General features: G+C 40.5%; 1 protein-coding gene across 1 annotated transcript; it reads left to right on the forward strand.

Moving 5' to 3' along the window:
• The first annotated feature begins 1,085 nt into the window (after positions 1–1,085).
• Positions 1,086–18,422, forward strand: LOC139442738 (cryptochrome DASH-like). Its single transcript, XM_071223620.1, has 13 exons — positions 1,086–1,268; positions 1,949–2,121; positions 3,068–3,167; positions 4,333–4,451; positions 5,536–5,684; positions 7,525–7,687; positions 9,591–9,760; positions 10,909–10,968; positions 11,963–12,045; positions 13,309–13,383; positions 14,506–14,625; positions 16,283–16,456; positions 18,120–18,422. Exons 1-13 carry the CDS (start codon positions 1,191–1,193, stop codon positions 18,192–18,194), a joined length of 1,539 nt encoding a protein of 512 aa, XP_071079721.1. The 5' UTR covers positions 1,086–1,190; the 3' UTR covers positions 18,195–18,422.
• The last annotated feature ends 1,616 nt before the right edge of the window (positions 18,423–20,038 follow it).

Consider the following 20,038-nt stretch of genomic DNA (forward strand, 5'->3'; position numbering starts at 1 on the left):
AAACATTTTACCAGTGGCATTATCCACCCATCAATACAAAATACCAGATACTATAACAGTAAAGTGGTCTCTGAATCAAAAGAGAAAGTTAAAGTTAAGATTGTCAATACTATGCTGAGAATATATATAAGGTAATCAACATAATGCAGATATCTTGAGAAATCTGAGGTTCACTGAAATACATGGCTGTGGGAGAGTATTAAAAATCAGAGACCATACACCGGTATAATAAATGTTATATTTGGGATAACACTTTCTTAGTAAAGTACAGATTCTCATACTTTTTTGCGGTTTCAGTCCCATCCGGGACGATTCGAACCCACACTTGCCAGCGTGAGGCACCTAATCGCCAGCACACAGTCAGCGATCTAGCCAGCTCAGCCACTGAGGCCTCCACATACTGAAAGTCCAACAACTGGTAGTCTAGATCACATACTTTGAGTACCCCTCTGACAAGTGTAAATTGGAACGGCTCATATGGCCAAAAGCTATGAATATAACATTTGTTACAATTTAACACTTTCTAAAATGGGATTGTGTATTCATAGCTTTCGGGCAGGGGAGCCGTGCCAATTTACACTTGTCAGAGTGGTACTCAGAGTAAGTGATCTAGAAAATCAGTTGTCGGAGTTTCATTTTGTGGAAGCCTCGTTGGCTGAGTGGGTTAATTCGCTGACTTTCTGCGCTGGCATTGTGTATTCATATGTAGATCTACCGGTATATGGTTTCTGTAAAAATGTACACAAGTTTGGCAAGGCACATGAAGAAATTGACAACAATTTCCTGAAATACAGAAGAAAAATGCGTTTTTAATAACATACGGCATATATATTATCAATGAATTTGAAACTACATTTTTGACACGTCCATCTGAGCTGCGACCTGTCGGGCAATTGGAGTTACCTCCCTTCGGGTATCTGTCAAGGAAGACTTGGTTTGCTCTCACACATATTCACATTCGGAGTACCCAATTGCGCAAGCGCGACACGACAGAAGGAACCTGTTTAGAAAGGGAGATATTAGGAAAGCTCCTTGCATTGTCTCCAGCGCTTCCTCTAAGAATAAACCGGACTGATCATCACAGTAGCGTAGAGTCTTGAGCTAACTATTAACACGCGCAGTGTGTTTTGATTACATAAATCGAGTGAGAAGAGAGACGCCACACAGAAGGATCGCCACAGGAATATTTTATGAATGGAATTATGGCTTCAAGAACAGGAACTATCATATGTTTGTTCAGGAACGACCTGAGATTGCACGATAATGAGGTAAAGGAATCGTATTACCAACTGATTGCTGTAAAAAAAAATACGTTCCAATTAAATTGGGGCATAAATTGGCTTGTTCTAACATAACTATGTATATAAAAAATACACAACAGCAAATTTGCACGATATTCATTTATTTAATATGTGATGAAAGTCTACATCAATTTTTAAATGTCACCACAACACTAATTATGCCATAAATCTTATACATTTAGCTAGAATTAATCGTAGAACTATTTCTACTATAGCTTGGGAAGGTTTAAGTAGGGTTATTTGGGTTTGCTAATATGAATATAGAGCTTGATTTATAAGCTTAAATAAAAACAAATGCAAAACTAGCATATATATGTGTAGGTTGAACTTCATCACTGGTTGCAACTTACCTCATTCTGTATCCTTATTTAGTTGTCAGAGTTGTCACTGTAGATACTGTCACCATATTCTGATATCAGACTTATCACTTGCAACTAAACCCTACATTCTGGTCATATGACATTCAAATATTTACCTCTCTTTGAAAGCCTGAAAGGTGAGTGTTAAAATGAGACACAAGGATTATATAAATTGCCTTATAGGTTGTTAAAATACACTATAAAACCAGTGATGATTTTGGTGATAGTTTAACACAAAGTTCCAGACAAATTCAGTTTATGTGATCAGTTTGGTTGTATTTACATCAGGCGCTGTCCTGGGCTGTGAAGAATGGCACACATGTTTTGCCCTTGTACTGCTTCGACCCTCGTCACTACAAGGGCACCTACCACTTCAACCTCCCTAAGACTGGAGCCCACAGACTCAGATTCCTCCTGGAAAGTGTTGCAGATCTCAGACAGTCCCTGCAGAGTAGGGGGAGGTAACTACTGACTGCTTTGGTGATGTGATGGGGAACAAATGAGCATTTTCTTGGCCCAAGTTCACCTTAAATCCAATACTACTTGTTACTATTGCTGCAGTGGACTGTGATAAATCAATATCTCTTACAAGCATGTTTTCTGGTTTCATCATCAATTGCATCAATTGCAATAATAGGGGCGGTGGGGTAGCCTAGTGGTTAAAGCGTCTTGTCACTACGAAAACCAGTGTTATTTTCCCCACATCGGTAAAATGTGTGGGGCAGTTTTCTGGTGTCTCCCGCTGGAATATTGCTAAAAGTGACATTAAACCACACTCACTCACTCACTCAATTGCAATAATAAACATTACGTTTTGCAGTGATCCTGTGGGGTTTCGCTGAGGTTAAGAAATGTGGACTTGTTCAACATCCTCCTCATTTGTTTGGCTTAACTGAAATACAAGGAATATCATCTTATTCTCAGCAACCTCTTCCATCCTATGAAGTAGGCCCATTCAAGTAGATATTCAAAAGTAAACTCACCCGTGAAGATCCAGGGTTGAATAGGTCTTCAGCAACCCATACTTGCCGTAAAAGGCGACTATGCTTGTCGTAAGAGGTGACTAAAGGGATCGTGTGGTCAGACTCGCTGACTTGGTTGATACATGTCATCGTATCCCAATCGAGTGGATCGATGCTCATGATGTCAATCACTGGTTTGTCTGGTCCAGACTTGATTATTTACAGACCGCCGTTCTACAGCTGGTAATATTGCTGATTGCGGCTTTAAACAACAAACAAATCTAAAGTAAACTATATCTTTTCAAAGCATTGTAGTTATTGTCTATTTAGAGGGAACATCAATCATTTGTACATTATTCTCTCCCTATATGATTTATACATTCATTATGATGAATGACAACTGCAATCACCCAATACCAAAGTCTCCACACAATTTCTTTTTCAGTAACCTGATGGTTCGAGTAGGCAAGCCCGAGGAAGTAGTTCCACAGCTGATAGACAGTATCGGTAAAACACTGGTGCAAGGGCTGGTCTACCAAGGGGAGGTAACTGCAGCACAACATATCCATTGCAGCACCTTACTAGCCATCTTCACAAGGCAAGAGTGTCCACATGCCTATTTCTGAGACCTGCATCACTTCGGGCTTTCCTCCCACATTAAGCTGACACGCCGTGATATAACTGGAATACTGTTAAAAGCGGCGTTTAACCCAACTCACTCCACATGCCTATTTGTCAAAGTTTAGTTTCCAACCTTGCCACATCAAGCCCACTTAGTGTGCTAAATATGATTGGACTATAGCACAAATCGATAGTCCAGGCAGAGAACATTTCATAAAATCAACATCCAGGTTCCGAAACCATGGCCGCTGCCATATAACTTGTCATATTAAGTGAAGACAAGTATTTTCTAGGTCTTTCCAAGTTTTAAATCAGTTCGCCCAATTACTGTGCTTCTAAGCAGTATGATGATGAGAATAGCCATCAAACGTGACAGGTACACATTCATATGAAAGTGATTTACAGCTGCCTGTTTTCGTTGATAATATTTCTTTTCCATCTTTTAAACCCCCTCAACTAATGCCTTTCTTTGTCTGTCAGGGATGAAATCATGAATGTTTTTGTTATCTGATCAACCAGGTCATTGTCTATGGTGGTCACCATCTTTGTGAAGGCAGTCGAGCCAAGAAAAGTGGGCTTGATTAGGCAAGGGTAGAAACTAGGCTTTGATATAGACTAGTGGACACTCTTGCCTCAGGAAGATGCTTACTAGCAAACACAGAAGTTTCAAACTTTCTGTGTAATACTGAGTTCACTCAACATTGGTTTGAGTTTACACACAGAGCACAAGCTAAACATGACCAGGTGCCAATAATAAAATACAAATAGAAATTTTATATTGTTGTGTTTTTTGTCCAAATATGTTCAAAGTAAGTTGAGTAGGTTAGGCTTGTCCTGATGGTCTTACAGCTCAACTTATTACATACAGTTGTTTAGTGTTGAACATAATATGTTTACATTCAACGGAAAAAAGAAGTCCTTTTCAGATTTTGTTTTTTCCACTTTTTGTAATTAATATTGATGATTTTGAAAGAGTCTTGCCTTACATAGGAGTTTTGTCTTCAGCTTATCACTGCTTATAAATGTCATCATCACAGTGACTTTGCACAGCGTGTTCGATTGTACAATGGGGTGAATATTGCCTTGTAGGTGACAGAAGAAGAGTTGACAGTTGAACAAGGCTTGAACAAAAAATGTGGGGTCAAAGTTCATACAGTTTGGGGCCATACTCTACATCATAAAGAAGACGTACCATTCAACCCTAAAAAGTAAGAAAATAATATTGAACATGTCTATTGCTATCAACTGGTTATACCTGCAAATAGCTGTAATACTGCTAATGTGGCCTTGTACAATTTATTCATTCATTTATTCATTCATTGCAGTCTGCTTATATCATTTAATTGCATCAAATGTTATTGTTACTGAGTGAACATCAGTGGCATTTAGAAACTGTAGTATGTTTGAAGACAGTTTACATATCAACTTCTTTATACTTTCAATACACTGAAATAGACATTGGACTTCATTTATAACTGAAATAGACATTGGACTTCATTTATAACTGAAATAGACATTGGACTTCATTAATATGTCTCGTCTCCATTATATTCAGCATGTTGAGGTTGCTATTTCTATATACAAAATCTTTCACACTTTCATGCAACTTAGGACTAAGGATTTCGGGTCTAGTGGTAGAGTGTCCGCCCGGAGAGCAGAAGGTCCGGGGTTTGATCCCCAGTCGCATCATACTAAAAGACGTTAAAAGATGGTACATGTTGTTACCCGCTCGGTTTTAAGGGGCTAAAACAAGGACTGGTTGGCTCGGAGTCAGTATACTGTGTCTGAGTGGGGTATTCATGTTAAACTCATGATCGGCTAGCACTATCAAATCGGCATCTGTCAGGACTAGTGCAAGCAGCCACACACACACGTGCATGCACATCGCGATATAAATGCAGTAATCTTGGACGCGACATTAAACCCCATTTCACCTCACTTTCATGCAACTCAATACTTGATTTATCTCCCCTAGCTTGAGCGCCAGTGGAAATGATATAATTTTAGCTTGAACATACTCTGTGTGATTGTTGCACTCAGCAATAGTCCAGTAGTCTGTAAGTAATCAATCCTGAACCAGACAATCCAGTGGTTGATATTATGAGCAACAATCCACCCCTTCAGGGTAGGTTGACACGAGCCTGACGAGCTGATCTGTTCGATTACCTCTTACAACAAGCATGGGTTGCTGGGGACCAATTGTAACCCCAATCCCCACATATTGGTTGAACATACACTATGACAAGATGAACAGCCATTGATTGGTTTAATCTAACACATGACACACTCCAGTGTTCCAGATGTGTACACACAGTTCAGGAAAAGAGTTGAAGACCAGGCCCCAGTCAGATCTGTCATCCCTACCCCGGACATGTTGAAACCTCTCCCCTCAGGGATCGAGGAGGGCACGATCCCCACCCCATGTGATCTTGGGGTTGAAGGTCAGTATTTCTGAGTCAGTCAGTAGCGAATCATTTGGGATTTAATGCACTGCAATACATTAGGATTCAAGTATTCATACCAAATGGCACATGTAAACATGGTGACTTATTTGGTGCAAAAATGAATTGTTAAACATTATGTTCTGATGACGTGCAATGGTTCCCTTGTCTACTCATGTTTTCAGACTAGGATTTGTTTTGGTCACTAGTCAATCCCACTGATGATGGAATATGTTTCTTATAGGGCTGGTACGGTTAACTCGGGTACTCTGGTCAGGAAGGTACTGAGTAGGACCTGGGTACCCAAAAGACTACACGGACCTGTGGTTAGTCACGTAATGTATAGTTTCATGACAAAAATGATCTAGTACTATATGGTTACACTACAAGTCACTAATGTCCGCATTTCTTTCTGACCATTCACCCATTCCTTCTGACTTTTATATGTTTGAATAAAGATAAACCCCTCAGTCAACTTCAGTGTGCTGACCAGATCATTTTATACATGTATCTAAATACATTTTATATAGGGCTATGGTCAAACTATTCCCAGTCAGACCTTTTGTACCTATCTCTTGAGACATACAGCGGGTACGCTGGTAGGGTGGGGTAATAAAGGGGATAGATACACGGGTAGGGTAGGGTAATAGGGGGGGTGGATACCCGGGAAGGGTAGGGTTAAATTGGGGGGGGGGGGGGGGGGGGATATCCGGGTAGGGTAGGATAATAGGGGGGTGGGATACCCGGGTAGTTAATTTGGACTCGTCCAAGTCCTAGTTTTTTTTATGCAGTCGGTGCCAAAGACTTGTGTCTACTGGCCTGAAAGTGCCTTGGCACGGTTCCCTTTAGATTTTAGTGTCATTATGTGGAGACTATCATGATGATGATGAGCTGAGACTAATAGACAAATCCAGATGTTGTAAGTGGATGAATCTGCATAATTTGCGTATCATATATCATTATATTGTATCGGTACCTTTCAGTACTTACTATATGTTATACTTCAGACTTTGTACAAGAATGTATTTGATACACCGGGTATGTGAATCGAGTATATTTGTGATTTTTAAAAAAATGTTTGCATACATCCAGCGCCATGTTTTGTTTCAATTCTGCTCTCAATGTTTCCTTATTCTGATGGATAATCCACTTTGAAAACATTGGACTTAATCTCGTGATATACTGTTTAATGACATGACCAATAAAAGTCAATGGTTACACATTATAGTTGGTTGGTTTGTTGTTTAACGCCGCACTCAGCAATATTCCAGCTATTTGACGGCGGTCTGTAAATAATCGAGTCTGGACCAGACAATCCAGTGATTAATATCACGAGCATCGATCCACGCAATTGGGATCGATGACATGCATCAACCGAGTCAGCGAGCCTGACCACCCGATCCCGTTAGTCGCCTTTTACGACAAGCTTAGTCACCTTTTACGGCAAGCATGGGTTGCTGAAGACCTATTCTACCCCGGATCTTCACGGGTCTACACAGTATAGCTTATGTTCACATTTCTTTCTGACTAGGCAAGCATTCATTGTGACTTTTATATGTTCGAGTAAGGATAAAGCATCTATCAACTTCAGTGCATACATGATCACATTGTTTTATACAAGTATTCTAAATAGCTTTTGCCAGGGCTGTGGTAAAACAATTCCCATTCAGACATTTTGTGCCTAACTCGGAGAATCATAGTGGGTGCACGGGGTAGGGTCAGGTAATAGGGTGTCGGGTACCTTGATAGTAAATTTGGACTCGTCCCAGCCCTATAACCCCGTTCCGCCCCATGTTACTACTTACACTGTGTGGCCCTACCATGGAACCTTCAATTTCAGAATCAACAAAAGACCCAAGGACGGCATTTCCCTTTGCTGGAGGGGAGACAACTGGTGTAGCAAGGCTACAGAACTACTTGTGGGAGACGGACAATGTGTCCCAGTACAAGGAGACACGGAACGGTATGATCGGGGCCGACTTCTCCACAAAGTTTTCACCATGGTAGGTGTCCATTCATCTTATGCTTGAGAGAAGCATTTATCTATGGCTTCGTATTTCATTGTGCAGAGTTGTATCCGTTAGAATTGCTAGGAACCTGTCCCTATTATCATGGGTTTGAAGCCCTGACTTGCCTTTATTATAATCCTTGGTTTGTCAGCCAAATTGTGCTTCTGTTTCACCAAAGTGATAAGTGTCAGTTTACTTCAGAATTTTTTGCCACAGTGGTCTGACATGCTGTAATTAGTGTTCACAGCAGCATCACTCCCCACACACTCGTACATCATTCAGGGCAGGGGTCCGGAAAATATAAAATCCCAATCGGACATTTGCCTTTTGGCCACGCCCGCTTCAAATAGCGTATTTTAGGACAACTTTTCACACACATTACAAGTTGTTACGTATTCATAATATAACCAATTATGAATTGTTTTAATTTAAATTGTTTAATTCACCGGACAATTAATAACAAATAATATCATTTTAGATATACATGGAAAACATACGTTTGTTTCTGTTATAATAACAATCTGTTAACGTAGTGAATGGTCTAATTAATATTCATGAGTCTGCTCAAGTGTACGCATTGTAACATTTGGATCGAGGCTATTATCCCATATTTGGTTATCACGTGGCCTCACAGAAGAAAAGTTCCGGGGTAGGTGATACACATGTTGTAGAACAAGTAAAGATGATGTGCATCTCTCTTCTCCACCAAATGTGCAAATAGGATGGTCGACCAATCTAGTGGCGCTGTGAGCATGATATATATTGATTCAATGCCAGAAATATATATAGTCCTATAATCCTTGACCAACTGTCCAGTAGTCATGGTATCCTTAGGACTAATAGAACTTTGCCCTTTTCATGGTTTTGCTATATGTTATCATTATAAGGACAAGTGGGCTAAAACTGTTACCGTATATCGCTGTGTATAAAGCGAGTTTCTTGTACCTAGAATTAGGGGATTTCAAAGGGGGATTGTCTTATACACAGGGTTGAAGAGTTTCGATTGTTTTTTTTCCCCCTGACACAGAGACATTACTGTGAACACCGGAAATAGCATGTAAACAAATGCAATTACACTGTCTGGTTATAAAAAGTGTTCTTTGTACATCTGGACTTATGTTTGTAATCTATTTTCTTAATGTTATTCACAATTTCATTCAATATTGTTTACATTAATTTCGGCAAAATTGTATGTGAAGTGATCGGCAGATCGCACAACTCACTTGTTTACAGCAACCATGGTCAGATTACCACTATTGACGCCTTGAAACAAACTTTAGAGGATAGAGAATGGATATCTTTGCTTGTAAAACAATGCCTAGCAGAACAGGAAATACAATTTAATTGGTAAATCATCATGTCTAGTCATGTTTTATCTCAAATTTCAAATTTGTATTGACCAAGTTTAATTGTTATGATCTGTTCGTTTCTCTGAAGGGATATGATGTAATTTTTTTCTGCAGAAGACAAACCTGTTTTTATTGCAAATGTAGCCATTGTGTATGCGCAGGTGACGTGCTTTATTTTGATTCGTTTTATAGACAGCGATATAAATTAGCATCGATTTTGAAGGCTTTACAGGGGAGTCGCCTTATATGTGGGGTCGCTTTATAGACAGTGATAAACGGTAGTTTCTAGCGCTGCCGATTGGATATATCTTTTATGTTTGAAAATAGATCTACAACGATACACAAAGATCTCATTTTAAATGCATAACCATTATTTATCTTGTTTATCCATTTAATGCTTTTGAAGAAGATCTTATAATTACAGGCTATATTTGATCTTTGTACACTAAAGTATGTTAGCAGATATGAAGCTATCTACTTGAGTCATGTAATCAGTGACCTTGGGATAGCCTGTCCATACTGTAAGAAAAGTCCTCTGTGTATTCTAGGCTGGCCCATGGATGTGTCTCCCCTCGCTTTATCCACTCGGAGATCAAGAAGTATGAGGCAAAGCGGACAGCCAACCAGTCAACGTATTGGGTGATATTTGAATTGCTGTGGAGGGACTACTTCAGATTTGTGGCTCTCAAATACGGGAACAAGATCTTTTTCAGTGGAGGTGAGTTGTCAGTGCAGGGATTTATGTGGCCATTGTCAGACACTGATATTCAGTATTAGGGCAAAGGGAATTCTCAATGTGAGCTCCCAAATTGAAATGTAAAATTTCCCATTTCAGGTTTATTATTATTGTTATAGCTTTGCTGAGGTGACTGTTTACAGTTAACCATTAGAGTATAAGATGCAGGAGGCTGTGTTTTCACATGGTTGATCACGTCACTGCAGGAGGCCATGTTTCACATGGTTGATTACGTCTATTACAGGAAGCCATGTTTTTCATGGTTGATCACGTCTATGACAGGAGGCCATGTTTCTCATGGTTGATCACGTCCATTACAGGAGGCCATGTTTCTCATGGTTGATCACGTCTATGACTGGAGGCCATGTTTATCATGGTTGATCACGTCCATTACAGGAGGCCATGTTTCTCATGGTCGATCACGTCTATGACAGGAGGCCATGTTTCTCATGGTTTATCACGTCTATTACAGAAGGCCATGTTTCACATGGTTGATCACGTCAATTACAGGAGGCCATGTTTCTCATGGTCGATCACGTCCATTACAGGAGGCCATGTTTCCCATGGTTGATCACGTCTATGACTGGAGGCCATGTTTCACATGGTCAATCACGTCTATTACAGGAGGCCATGTTTCTCATGGTCGATCACGTCCATTACAGGAGGCCATGTTTCTCATGGTTGATCACGTCTATGACTGGAGGCCATGTTTCACATGGTCGATCACGTCTATTACAGGAGGCCATGTTTCTCATGGTTGATCACGTCTATGACTGGAGGCCATGTTTCACATGGTTGATCACGTCTATTACAGGAGGCCATGTTTCTCATGGTTGATCACGTCTATTACAGGAGGCCATGTTTCACATGGTTGGTCACGTCCACAGCAGGAGGCTATTTTTCCCACATCATTCACACCACCGCAAAATAAACTTCTGAGGACATCTCATTAGGGGTCATGCCAGACTCATTTACTTTTCCCTTACAGTTGAAGTAGCCAGCATAACTAGTGGCCTTCTGCAGTCATCTCGCCCCTCAGAAATGTTACTAGCCACAATCAGCAAGCTAGTCACCAATTGTTAATGTCTGATGTTGTAGTGTGACAACTCTTTGTATTCTTCTCCCTTCAGGCATAGTGGGGAGGAACATACCATGGAAGAAAGACATGAGGCAGTTTGAAGCTTGGAAAAGTAGGTGCATGTGTTACTATTTGACAGTGGTAGTACCGGGTATTAGAGTCACACTAAGAGGCTGGAAGACCAAAAATAACATGCACTTTGCAGAGGGCACTGTGATTTTGTTACACAGGGATGCATGTCATCCTATACCAATTTTGTGGATCGATGCTCATGATGTCAGTCACTGGATTGTCTGGTGCTCACTGGCGGCCTTTGATATATAATCCTTTATCATCTGTGAATTATGTCATTTCTCAACATCAGATTTCTACTTGTGTGGTTTGAAATGTACAAGCTGCCATGGCTTTATATGCACGTACATAAATGTGAGTGAGTGAGTTGGGTTTAACGCCGCTTTTAACAGTATTCCAGTTATATCACGGCGTGTCAGCTTAATGTGGGAGGAAAGCCCGAAGTGATGCAGGTCTCAGACGTTTACCACTTCGGTGAAACCCACGAGCACAGGTATGGTGCTGACAAACCTAGAAACATAATCAGGGCGAACCGGGATTCGAACCCACAATCATAGGTTTCTGGCGTGCCCAAGGGACGCAACTCTGCACAGCGAATCGCGGCGCCTTAGACAACTGGGCTTACATGTAAATTTGTCGTGAAATAATCAACAAGATCAATGAACAAACACAGATTATGATATCTCGGACAGTTTCAAACATTACTGCAGAGACTTTCACTACCGCTGATAATTGTGCGAGTAAATTGATTTCACAATGACACATTTATCACTTCCTCATCAAAAATACCACAACAGAACAGTGGGGTGGGATAGCCTAGTGGTTAAAGCGTCGGCTCGTCACACCAAAGGCCCAGGTTCGATTCCCCACATGGGTACAATGTGTGAAGCCCATATTCCGGTGTCCCCAGCCATGATATTGCTGGGATGTTGCCGAAAGCGATGTAAAACCATACTTACTCACTCACTCAACCAAACTGCCCCACATATTCTTGAAGTTGTTTGATCGATGCATTGCTGTGTGTTCTATGACAGGAGGCACTACCGGTGTTCCATACATCGATGCCAACATGCGAGAGCTGCTGGCTACTGGATTTATGTCCAACAGGGGCAGACAGGTAAGCACTATCGCCTACATTGAAACAAGAGATAATTACCAATCAGTACTGGGAAACTCTTACATTTCTTCAATTAGTTACCATAGTTACCACTACTGGTAAATAACAACTTATGCATTAATCGTTGGGGCGGGGGATATAGCAATGGGTTCCGTCCGTGTGTGCGTGCATGCGTGCGTGCGTGCGTGTGTGTGTGTGCGTCCCGAAATCGTTTCCGGAGCATAACTCAGAAACCGTTAAATATTTCCCTACGAAACTTTGCATGTCTATCAGATTCATGCTGAACTGGTGCCTTTTGCTATTTAGCAATTTCATAAATTTTTATTTTTTACGTTTCCATGGCAGCAAGTTGGACTTAGGTTCTATAAGGGTGCTGTTCGTTTCCGGAGCGTAACTCAAAAACCATTAAATACTTTCTTACAAAACTTTGCATGTCTGCTAGGCACATACTGAACTGGTGCCTTTTGCTATTTAGCAATTTCATAAATTTTTATTTTTTACGTTTCCATGGCAGCAAGTTGGACTTAGGTTCTATAAGGGTGCTGTTCGTTTCCGGAGCGTAACTCAAAAACCATTAAATACTTTCTTACAAAACTTTGCATGTCTGCTAGGCACATACTGAACAGGTGCCTTTTGCTATTTAAGAATTTTATAAATTTTTATTTTTTATGTTTCCATGGCAACAAGTTGGACTTAGCTTCTATAAGGGTGCTGTTCGTTTCCGGAGTGTAACTCAAAACACGTTAAATAATTTCTTACCAAACTTTGCATGTTTTCCAGACACATACTGAACTGGTGCCATTTGATATTAAGGAGTTTTATAAATGTTTGTTTTAGAATTTCCATCATGTCCATTGCAGCTATTTTGACATGACCTAAGAGAAATGTTGGGTCAGTTACCTGGTTTGGGACCATAACGTGTTAAAATGGCGGGGGATATAGATGACTTTGTCGACTATACGCTTGTTTACTCTAAATTGGCTCATGTTGATTGGCAATGCATAATATCATTTGTATGTTTCAAATAGAACGTTATTTTTCAAAATGTTCACTCAAAGAAATAAGAATGATTTGGCAGCAGTTTTTGGAATCTCATCATAATGTTTCTTTTTAAAAAAATACTTGTGTGCTAAACATGATAAATGAGTTTACATTTTACACTTGCGTCAGAACTAAAATGCAGTGAATATCATTGATAGAAGTTAGTTAAGCTGCTCACTGACTTTCTCACTAACATTGTAATCAATCACTTTCACTTTGCAGAATGTTGCAAGTTTTTTGACAAAGGATCTGAAACTGGACTGGAGACTGGGTGCGGAGTGGTTCGAATCTATGCTGGTAAGATGCATTTGTAACCTGCTGGTGAAGCATTAGTGTTAGTATCTACTGATAGAATGGGGATTCTCTGCTGCAGATAACAGTGGTCCAGTGGTCTGAAGTACTACAATTTGCAGGGAGTTACCCCCCTTGATTCTGCCCGGATCTGCTGATAGTTTGAACCTAATTGATCCTGATTCGGATCCTTAGCACCATACATCTCAGGTGTATGCTTGGTAAATGTCTGAGACCAACATCACTTTGGGCTTGCCCTCACAACTGCAGATAAACATTTGATGCATATTGGAAGAGTGACGGTTGAAGTGGGAGATTTTCTCACAGTGTATCAGATCATACACCAAGAAGATAGTTCAATATATTACCTGGGTAAAATGTATGAAGCCGATTTCTGGTGTCCCCCGCTGTGATATTGCTGGAATATTGCTAAAAGTGGCGTAAAACCAACTCACTCACTCATTACATTAGCCCGTTTCACATTTTCTTCAGCCATGTCCAGTACAGATGCAGTCAATATAAACAGGCAATACTGTTTCGAGACTTCATTGACCATGTTCCATGTGAGATATTATGGTTTTGGTACTTTCATTATAAGTAATTTGCTACCTGTGAAGATCCGGGGTAGAATAGGTCTTCAGCAACCCATGCTTGCCATAAAAGGCGACAATGCTTGTCGTAAGAGGCGACTAACGGGATCAGGTGGTCCGACTCGCTGACTTGGTTGATGCACGTCATTGTATCCCTATTGCATAGATTGATGTTCATGATGTCAATCAGTGGATTGTCTGGTCCAGACTTGATTATTTCCAGACTGCCATCATACTTTTGTAATATTGCTTAGAGCGCAAACAAAGGAGTCATTAAGTAAGGATAAGAATTTATGGACGAACAACTTCTTTATTACAATTAAGAGCAACGTTTCGGTGTAGGTTCTAACACTGTTATCAAGCAAGCACAACGTCGATCTTAATTGTAATAAAGACTCCTAATTGTAAGAAAGCAGTTGTTGATCCATAAATTCTTATCCTTACTTAGTACTCCAACTTCTAAATGACTATCAAAGAAGTTAAAAGAGTCATTTGTGATGAGTCAGCAGAGATGATGTGGTAATACATTGTATTTCAGATAGACCATGATGTATGCAGCAACTATGGCAACTGGTTGTACAGTGCCGGTATTGGTAATGACCCTCGTCAGGATCGCAAATTCAACATCGTCAAACAGGGCTTGGATTATGATGCTCAGGTGAGGAATGACCGAATAACTACATACAAGGTTGGAGGATTTATCTTCATATTCGTGTTCTAACAGTATGAACTGCATTTAACCATGGCAAGGCTAACTGACTATAAAAGTCCAGTTTTCACCCTTCCAGAACTAGGATGGAATTCTGAAGTTACATTTTAGCTGGACAAGAGGGTCTATGCATAGTCCAATCAACATCGCGTCATGATGTTGACATCTGGTTCGTAAACAACATGGATTTCAACATGCAGATTTCAGTTAGTTGCAGGATTTGCAAAGCATGTGTACTGTGAACTCAGCAACGACAGATATTTTGCAATCTCTTCTCATTTTCAATCAAGGTGCTCAAGTGATTAGATGCACGTTTAAGACCCATGTTAGTACAATATTGATCTTGATTATCGATCAGATCTTCTTGACTGGCGCTGCCACTTTGTTTGAAGCAAATGCAAGTGATATGAGAGATGGAAACTGATTCGTCAATAGGAGGGACATAGAAGGGACAGAACTCATAATAGCCGCTGGTTGCACTAGGATCAAACCTGGAAATTCCAGCCTTGTTAGGCAAGGATGAAAACTGGACGGTTATAGTCAGATGTATTATCTGAGGTTATTTCAAGAATACTAAACATAACCAGAATATCTACATACAGGGTTGGAGGATGTGTTCATATCATTGTTCAAACAGCATTAAGAACAGAATAACATGTACAACTTTTGTATTGAATTTACATGGGTTTCAAATCAAGAAATAATACATGAACTATAATTAAATGTATTAAAAGGCAGCGTCTTTCACGCATTTCACCATGACTTGAATATTGTTATATTGCCATTTGTGCACATGCTGTGTGCCAGGGATAAAATAAATCTTGAATAATTGCGCTGTTTTACTTTTGTTACTCCAGAATAAATTTTTTATACCTACCTAACTTTTTAGGACAAAAGTCGAGTAAAAAAATCCGAGAGTTTTTTGTTGTTATTTTTAATTTGCCTATCTCACTTTTGAAATGAGTTTGATATCCATAAACCAAGAAATAAAAAAAATGTCATCCAAAAAGGGAACATTGGCAGGATTAATGATTACATAATAAAACTGATAGAATCAAAGAAGGTTATATAACTTATTCCATAGTTCCATTATTTAATTTTTAGAGGCAATTATGAAATTAAGACTCTGCAATATATAAACATCAGGCACAAAGCCAAAGCTGCTGGGTGCAGAACATCAAGGGCAGGTCACTCCTCCCTGCTAAATGTGGCTAGGGGGAACAATACGTGATCGCATCACCATCTCTCTTATCATTAACCTCTTTTTTTTTTTCTCTTCTTTTTTTTTCTTCTTTTTTTCTCTTCTCTCTCTCTCTCTCTCTCTCTCTCTCTCTCTCTCTCTCTCTCTCTCTCTCTCTCTCTCTCTCTCTCTCTCTCTCTCTCTCTCTCTCTCTCTCTCTCTCTCTCTCTCTCTCTCTGGTGTAATTTGAGCAGACAGATATATTTAGCATTGTATATTTCAAATCAGACTCAACATGACGTTGTAGTGGCAGATAGGTCCAGGGTATATATCTTAGTAGAAAGGACATATAATACCCTGGATAATCAAGAGATCATGTTAAATATATTATTACTGCTGAAAGTTGACGTTAATGTTGATCTCCAGGGTGACTATGTCCGCCTGTGGGTGCCGGAGCTGTTGAAGGTGATGGGGGGCGAGGTACACACCGTCTGGGCGCTCAGTAACACAGTTCTGTCTCATGCCGAGGTTGCACTGGGAGAAACATACCCCAAACCTCTCCTTGTGGCACCGGAATGGGGCAGACACAGTGCCAAGTCGGTAAGTTCTTGAATTAATGGAATCCTAAAACCCTAGGGGCAATCCTGGACAAAATAGATTCCCTGTACATGCATTATAATCATCTGTATTAGTATTAGTACCAGTACCAGTATCAGTATTAGTACCAGTACCAGTATTAGTATCAGTATTAGTATCAGTATTAGTATCAGTATTAGTATAAGTACCAGTATTAGTATCATTATTAGTATTAGTATCAATATTATACATTTATATACCGCAGGTATCCAGGTACTAGTATCTGCTCAAATGCAGTTTCATTTGTTCCCCGACCAGTGTTTGTTTAACGCCGCACAGTAATATCCCAGCTATATGACAGCAGTCTCTAAATAATCAAGTCTGGACCAGATTATCCAGTGGTTGACATCATGAGCATTGATCCAGCAACTGGAATATGATGACATGCATCAACCAATTCAGCCAGCCGTTTGCATTCTAGTTATCATTCTCAATTCCCTGAGGTGTATACAAATCAACCTGCCTACAAGTGCTGGAGGGTTTTTACATCCGTCTCACACATCAGGTACTTATTCCCTGCTGGGTGAACAGGGGCACATTTGAACTAAGTCACTTGCCCAGGGTGACACCACTAGTTTTGACACTTGTGTTTCGGGTGTATCTCATATCATCGTGTTATGTGACCTGATGGTTTTTTTGAGTGCACAGGGTGTACGTACAGCATGCTAGGGATAGTGACAACACTGTAAAGACCTGTAAATATTGTTGGTCCCAAGGCTGAATAAAATCCCAGTCACAAGTGGGATACGAGCTTCACACCTTGTACTTGATTGCCTGGCGCTTTTGACCACTTGACCACTCCACACCCACATGCATGGGTTATATGGGTTATACGAGTGTGATATTTCAATTATGTCACTGGTACGAATGGCCCAGTTGTTTAAGGCGCTACAATTTGCATTCCGTACCACAAGGATCTGCTTGTCTTTAGTTAACATACCGGGTTCATCATGGTCAGTCAGCACCTGTGCTCGTGTTGTTGAAAGCCGCACTCACCAATATTCCAGCGATATGATGGCAGTCTGGAAATAATCGAGTCTGGTCCAGATTATCCAGTGATTGACATCATGAGCATAGATCCACACAATTGGGATAGGATGACATGCATCAACCAATTCAGCAAGCCTGACCACCCGATCCCGTTTGTCTCCTCTTACGACAAGCAGTCACCTTTTACAGCAAGCATGGGTTGCCCCTATTCTACCCCGGATCTTCACAGGTATTGTGCTGGTGGTAAACATCCGAGACCTAAATGACTTCTGGACTGCTTCTCACACTTGGCCCACACTCGGTGATACAACTAACTTACTGTTCAAAACAGGGTTAAACTCAACTCTCTCACCAGACTATTATACCACTCGTGATGCTTCACTACAGCCGATCCCTGTGGGGAATCTGGGTTAGGGTAAGACCAGCAACATATACTGGTTGAAAGAGGCAACCAAATGAATTGGAGGCTCAGACTTGGTACCCCAACAGCGGTACTCACAATATCAATCACTGGATTGTCTGGTCCAGATTTGATTATTTACAGGCCGCTGTCATATAGCCGAGTGCTGTGTTAAACAACAAACACACTAGAGCTGACTATTATCATGTTAAGGTGATTACACTTGAATTGTTTTAGCGTGGCGGTACTCGGGGAAGGGGAGACAAGCCACGACAGAATCGAGGGATTGACTTCTACTTTAAGAACAGCTGAAGCAAGTCATCAGAAGCTGTTGTCTGGATATTGGGAAAGCTATCCAGCTTTAGTCTGTCCACTCAGGGAAGATTGGTCGTTTACTGAAGATACACAGACAAGGAACACAGGGACAAATTCATGCCCATTTGTTTTATGTTGAAATACATTTTTGTATTTTCAACAGTAGCGGAGATGCAGAGATCTGAAACACCATTATGTTAATTGTAGTGAATTGTACTTCATTTTTTAAAATTAAAGTGTAAATACCTTAATTTGTTTGTGCATACAGTCAGACAACATTGTCTTCAATTCTTGGAGACAGAACATGACACGACCAATGTCTGCAATTACAATTATTTCAGTGTGGTTGGTAGATCTACTGAAAACAGCTTTATTTCTGCGCCGTTAAAATATTGCGAATACCACACCAAAGACAATACCGCGACGAGATATTTTTGTGTGTTGCCGTGTTGAGATGACCTCTCGATTACCAAACAATAGACATCTTCTCTCTGAAGCTAGTTAATCTGAGTTAGCCGGAAAGTTGACCGGAAGGGTTTGCGACCAATTATCAAATACGATAATTGATTCAACTCAGTGTCATGACTGTGAGTTTGAATGCAAACAAAATTGTGGACAAAATTGCAAGGGACACTGACATTGGTCATGTATCTCATTCAGTGTGGTTGGTAGATCTCGTTGAATGTAGGGGCCATTGGTAGATCTCATTGAATGTAGGGGCCATTGGTAGATCTCATTGAATGTAGGTCCATTGGTAGATCTCATTGAATGTAGGGCCATTGGTCATGTATCTCATTCAGCGTGGTTGGTAGATCTCATTGAATGTAGGGGCCATTGTTAGATCTCATTGAATGTAGGGCCATTGGTAGATCTCATTGAATGTAGGGCCATTGGTAGACTTCATTGAATGTAGGGGCCATTGTTAGATCTCATTGAATGTAGGGCCATTGGTAGATCTCATTGAATGTAGGGCCATTGGTCATGTATCTCATTGAATGTAGGGCCATTGTTAGATCTCATTGAATGTAGGGCCATTGTTAGATCTCATTGAATGTAGGGCCATTGGTCATGTATCTCATTGAATGTAGGGCCATTGTTAGATCTCATTGAATGTAGGGGCCATTGGTAGACCTCATTGAATGTAGGGCCATTGGTAGATCTCATTGAATGTAGGGCCATTGTTAGATCTCATTGAATGTAGGGCCATTGGTCATGTATCTCATTGAATGTAGGGCCATTGTTAGATCTCATTGAATGTAGGGCCATTGGTAGACCTCATTGAATGTAGGGCCATTGGTAGATCTCATTGAATGTAGGGCCATTGGTAGATCTCATTGAATGTAGGGCCATTGGTAGACCTCATTGAATGTAGGGCCATTGGTAGATCTCATTGAATGTAGGGCCATTGGTAGATCTCATTGAATGTCGGGGCCATTGGTAGATCTCATTGAATGTAGGGCCATTGGTAGATCTCATTGAATGTAGGGCCATTGGTAGATCTCATTGAATGTAGGGCCATTGTTAGATCTCATTGAATGTAGGGCCATTGGTAGATCTCATTGAATGTAGGGCCATTGGTCATGTATCTCATTGAATGTAGGGGCCATTGTTAGATCTCATTGAATGTAGGGGCCATTGGTAGACCTCATTGAATGTAGGGCCATTGTTAGATCTCATTGAATGTAGGGCCACTTGTCATGTATCTCATTGAATGTTGGGGCCATTGGTAGACCTCATTGAATGTTGGAGCCATTGGTAGATCTCATTGAATGTAGGGCCATTGGTCATGTATCTCATTCTGTGTGGTTGGTAGATCTCATTGAATGTAGGGGCCATTGGTT

The sequence above is a fragment of the Haliotis cracherodii genome, unplaced genomic scaffold (genome assembly GCF_022045235.1).
Source record: "Haliotis cracherodii isolate W230 unplaced genomic scaffold, xgHalCrac1.p SCAF_5, whole genome shotgun sequence".
In the NCBI taxonomy this organism is placed as follows: domain Eukaryota; kingdom Metazoa; phylum Mollusca; class Gastropoda; order Lepetellida; family Haliotidae; genus Haliotis; species Haliotis cracherodii.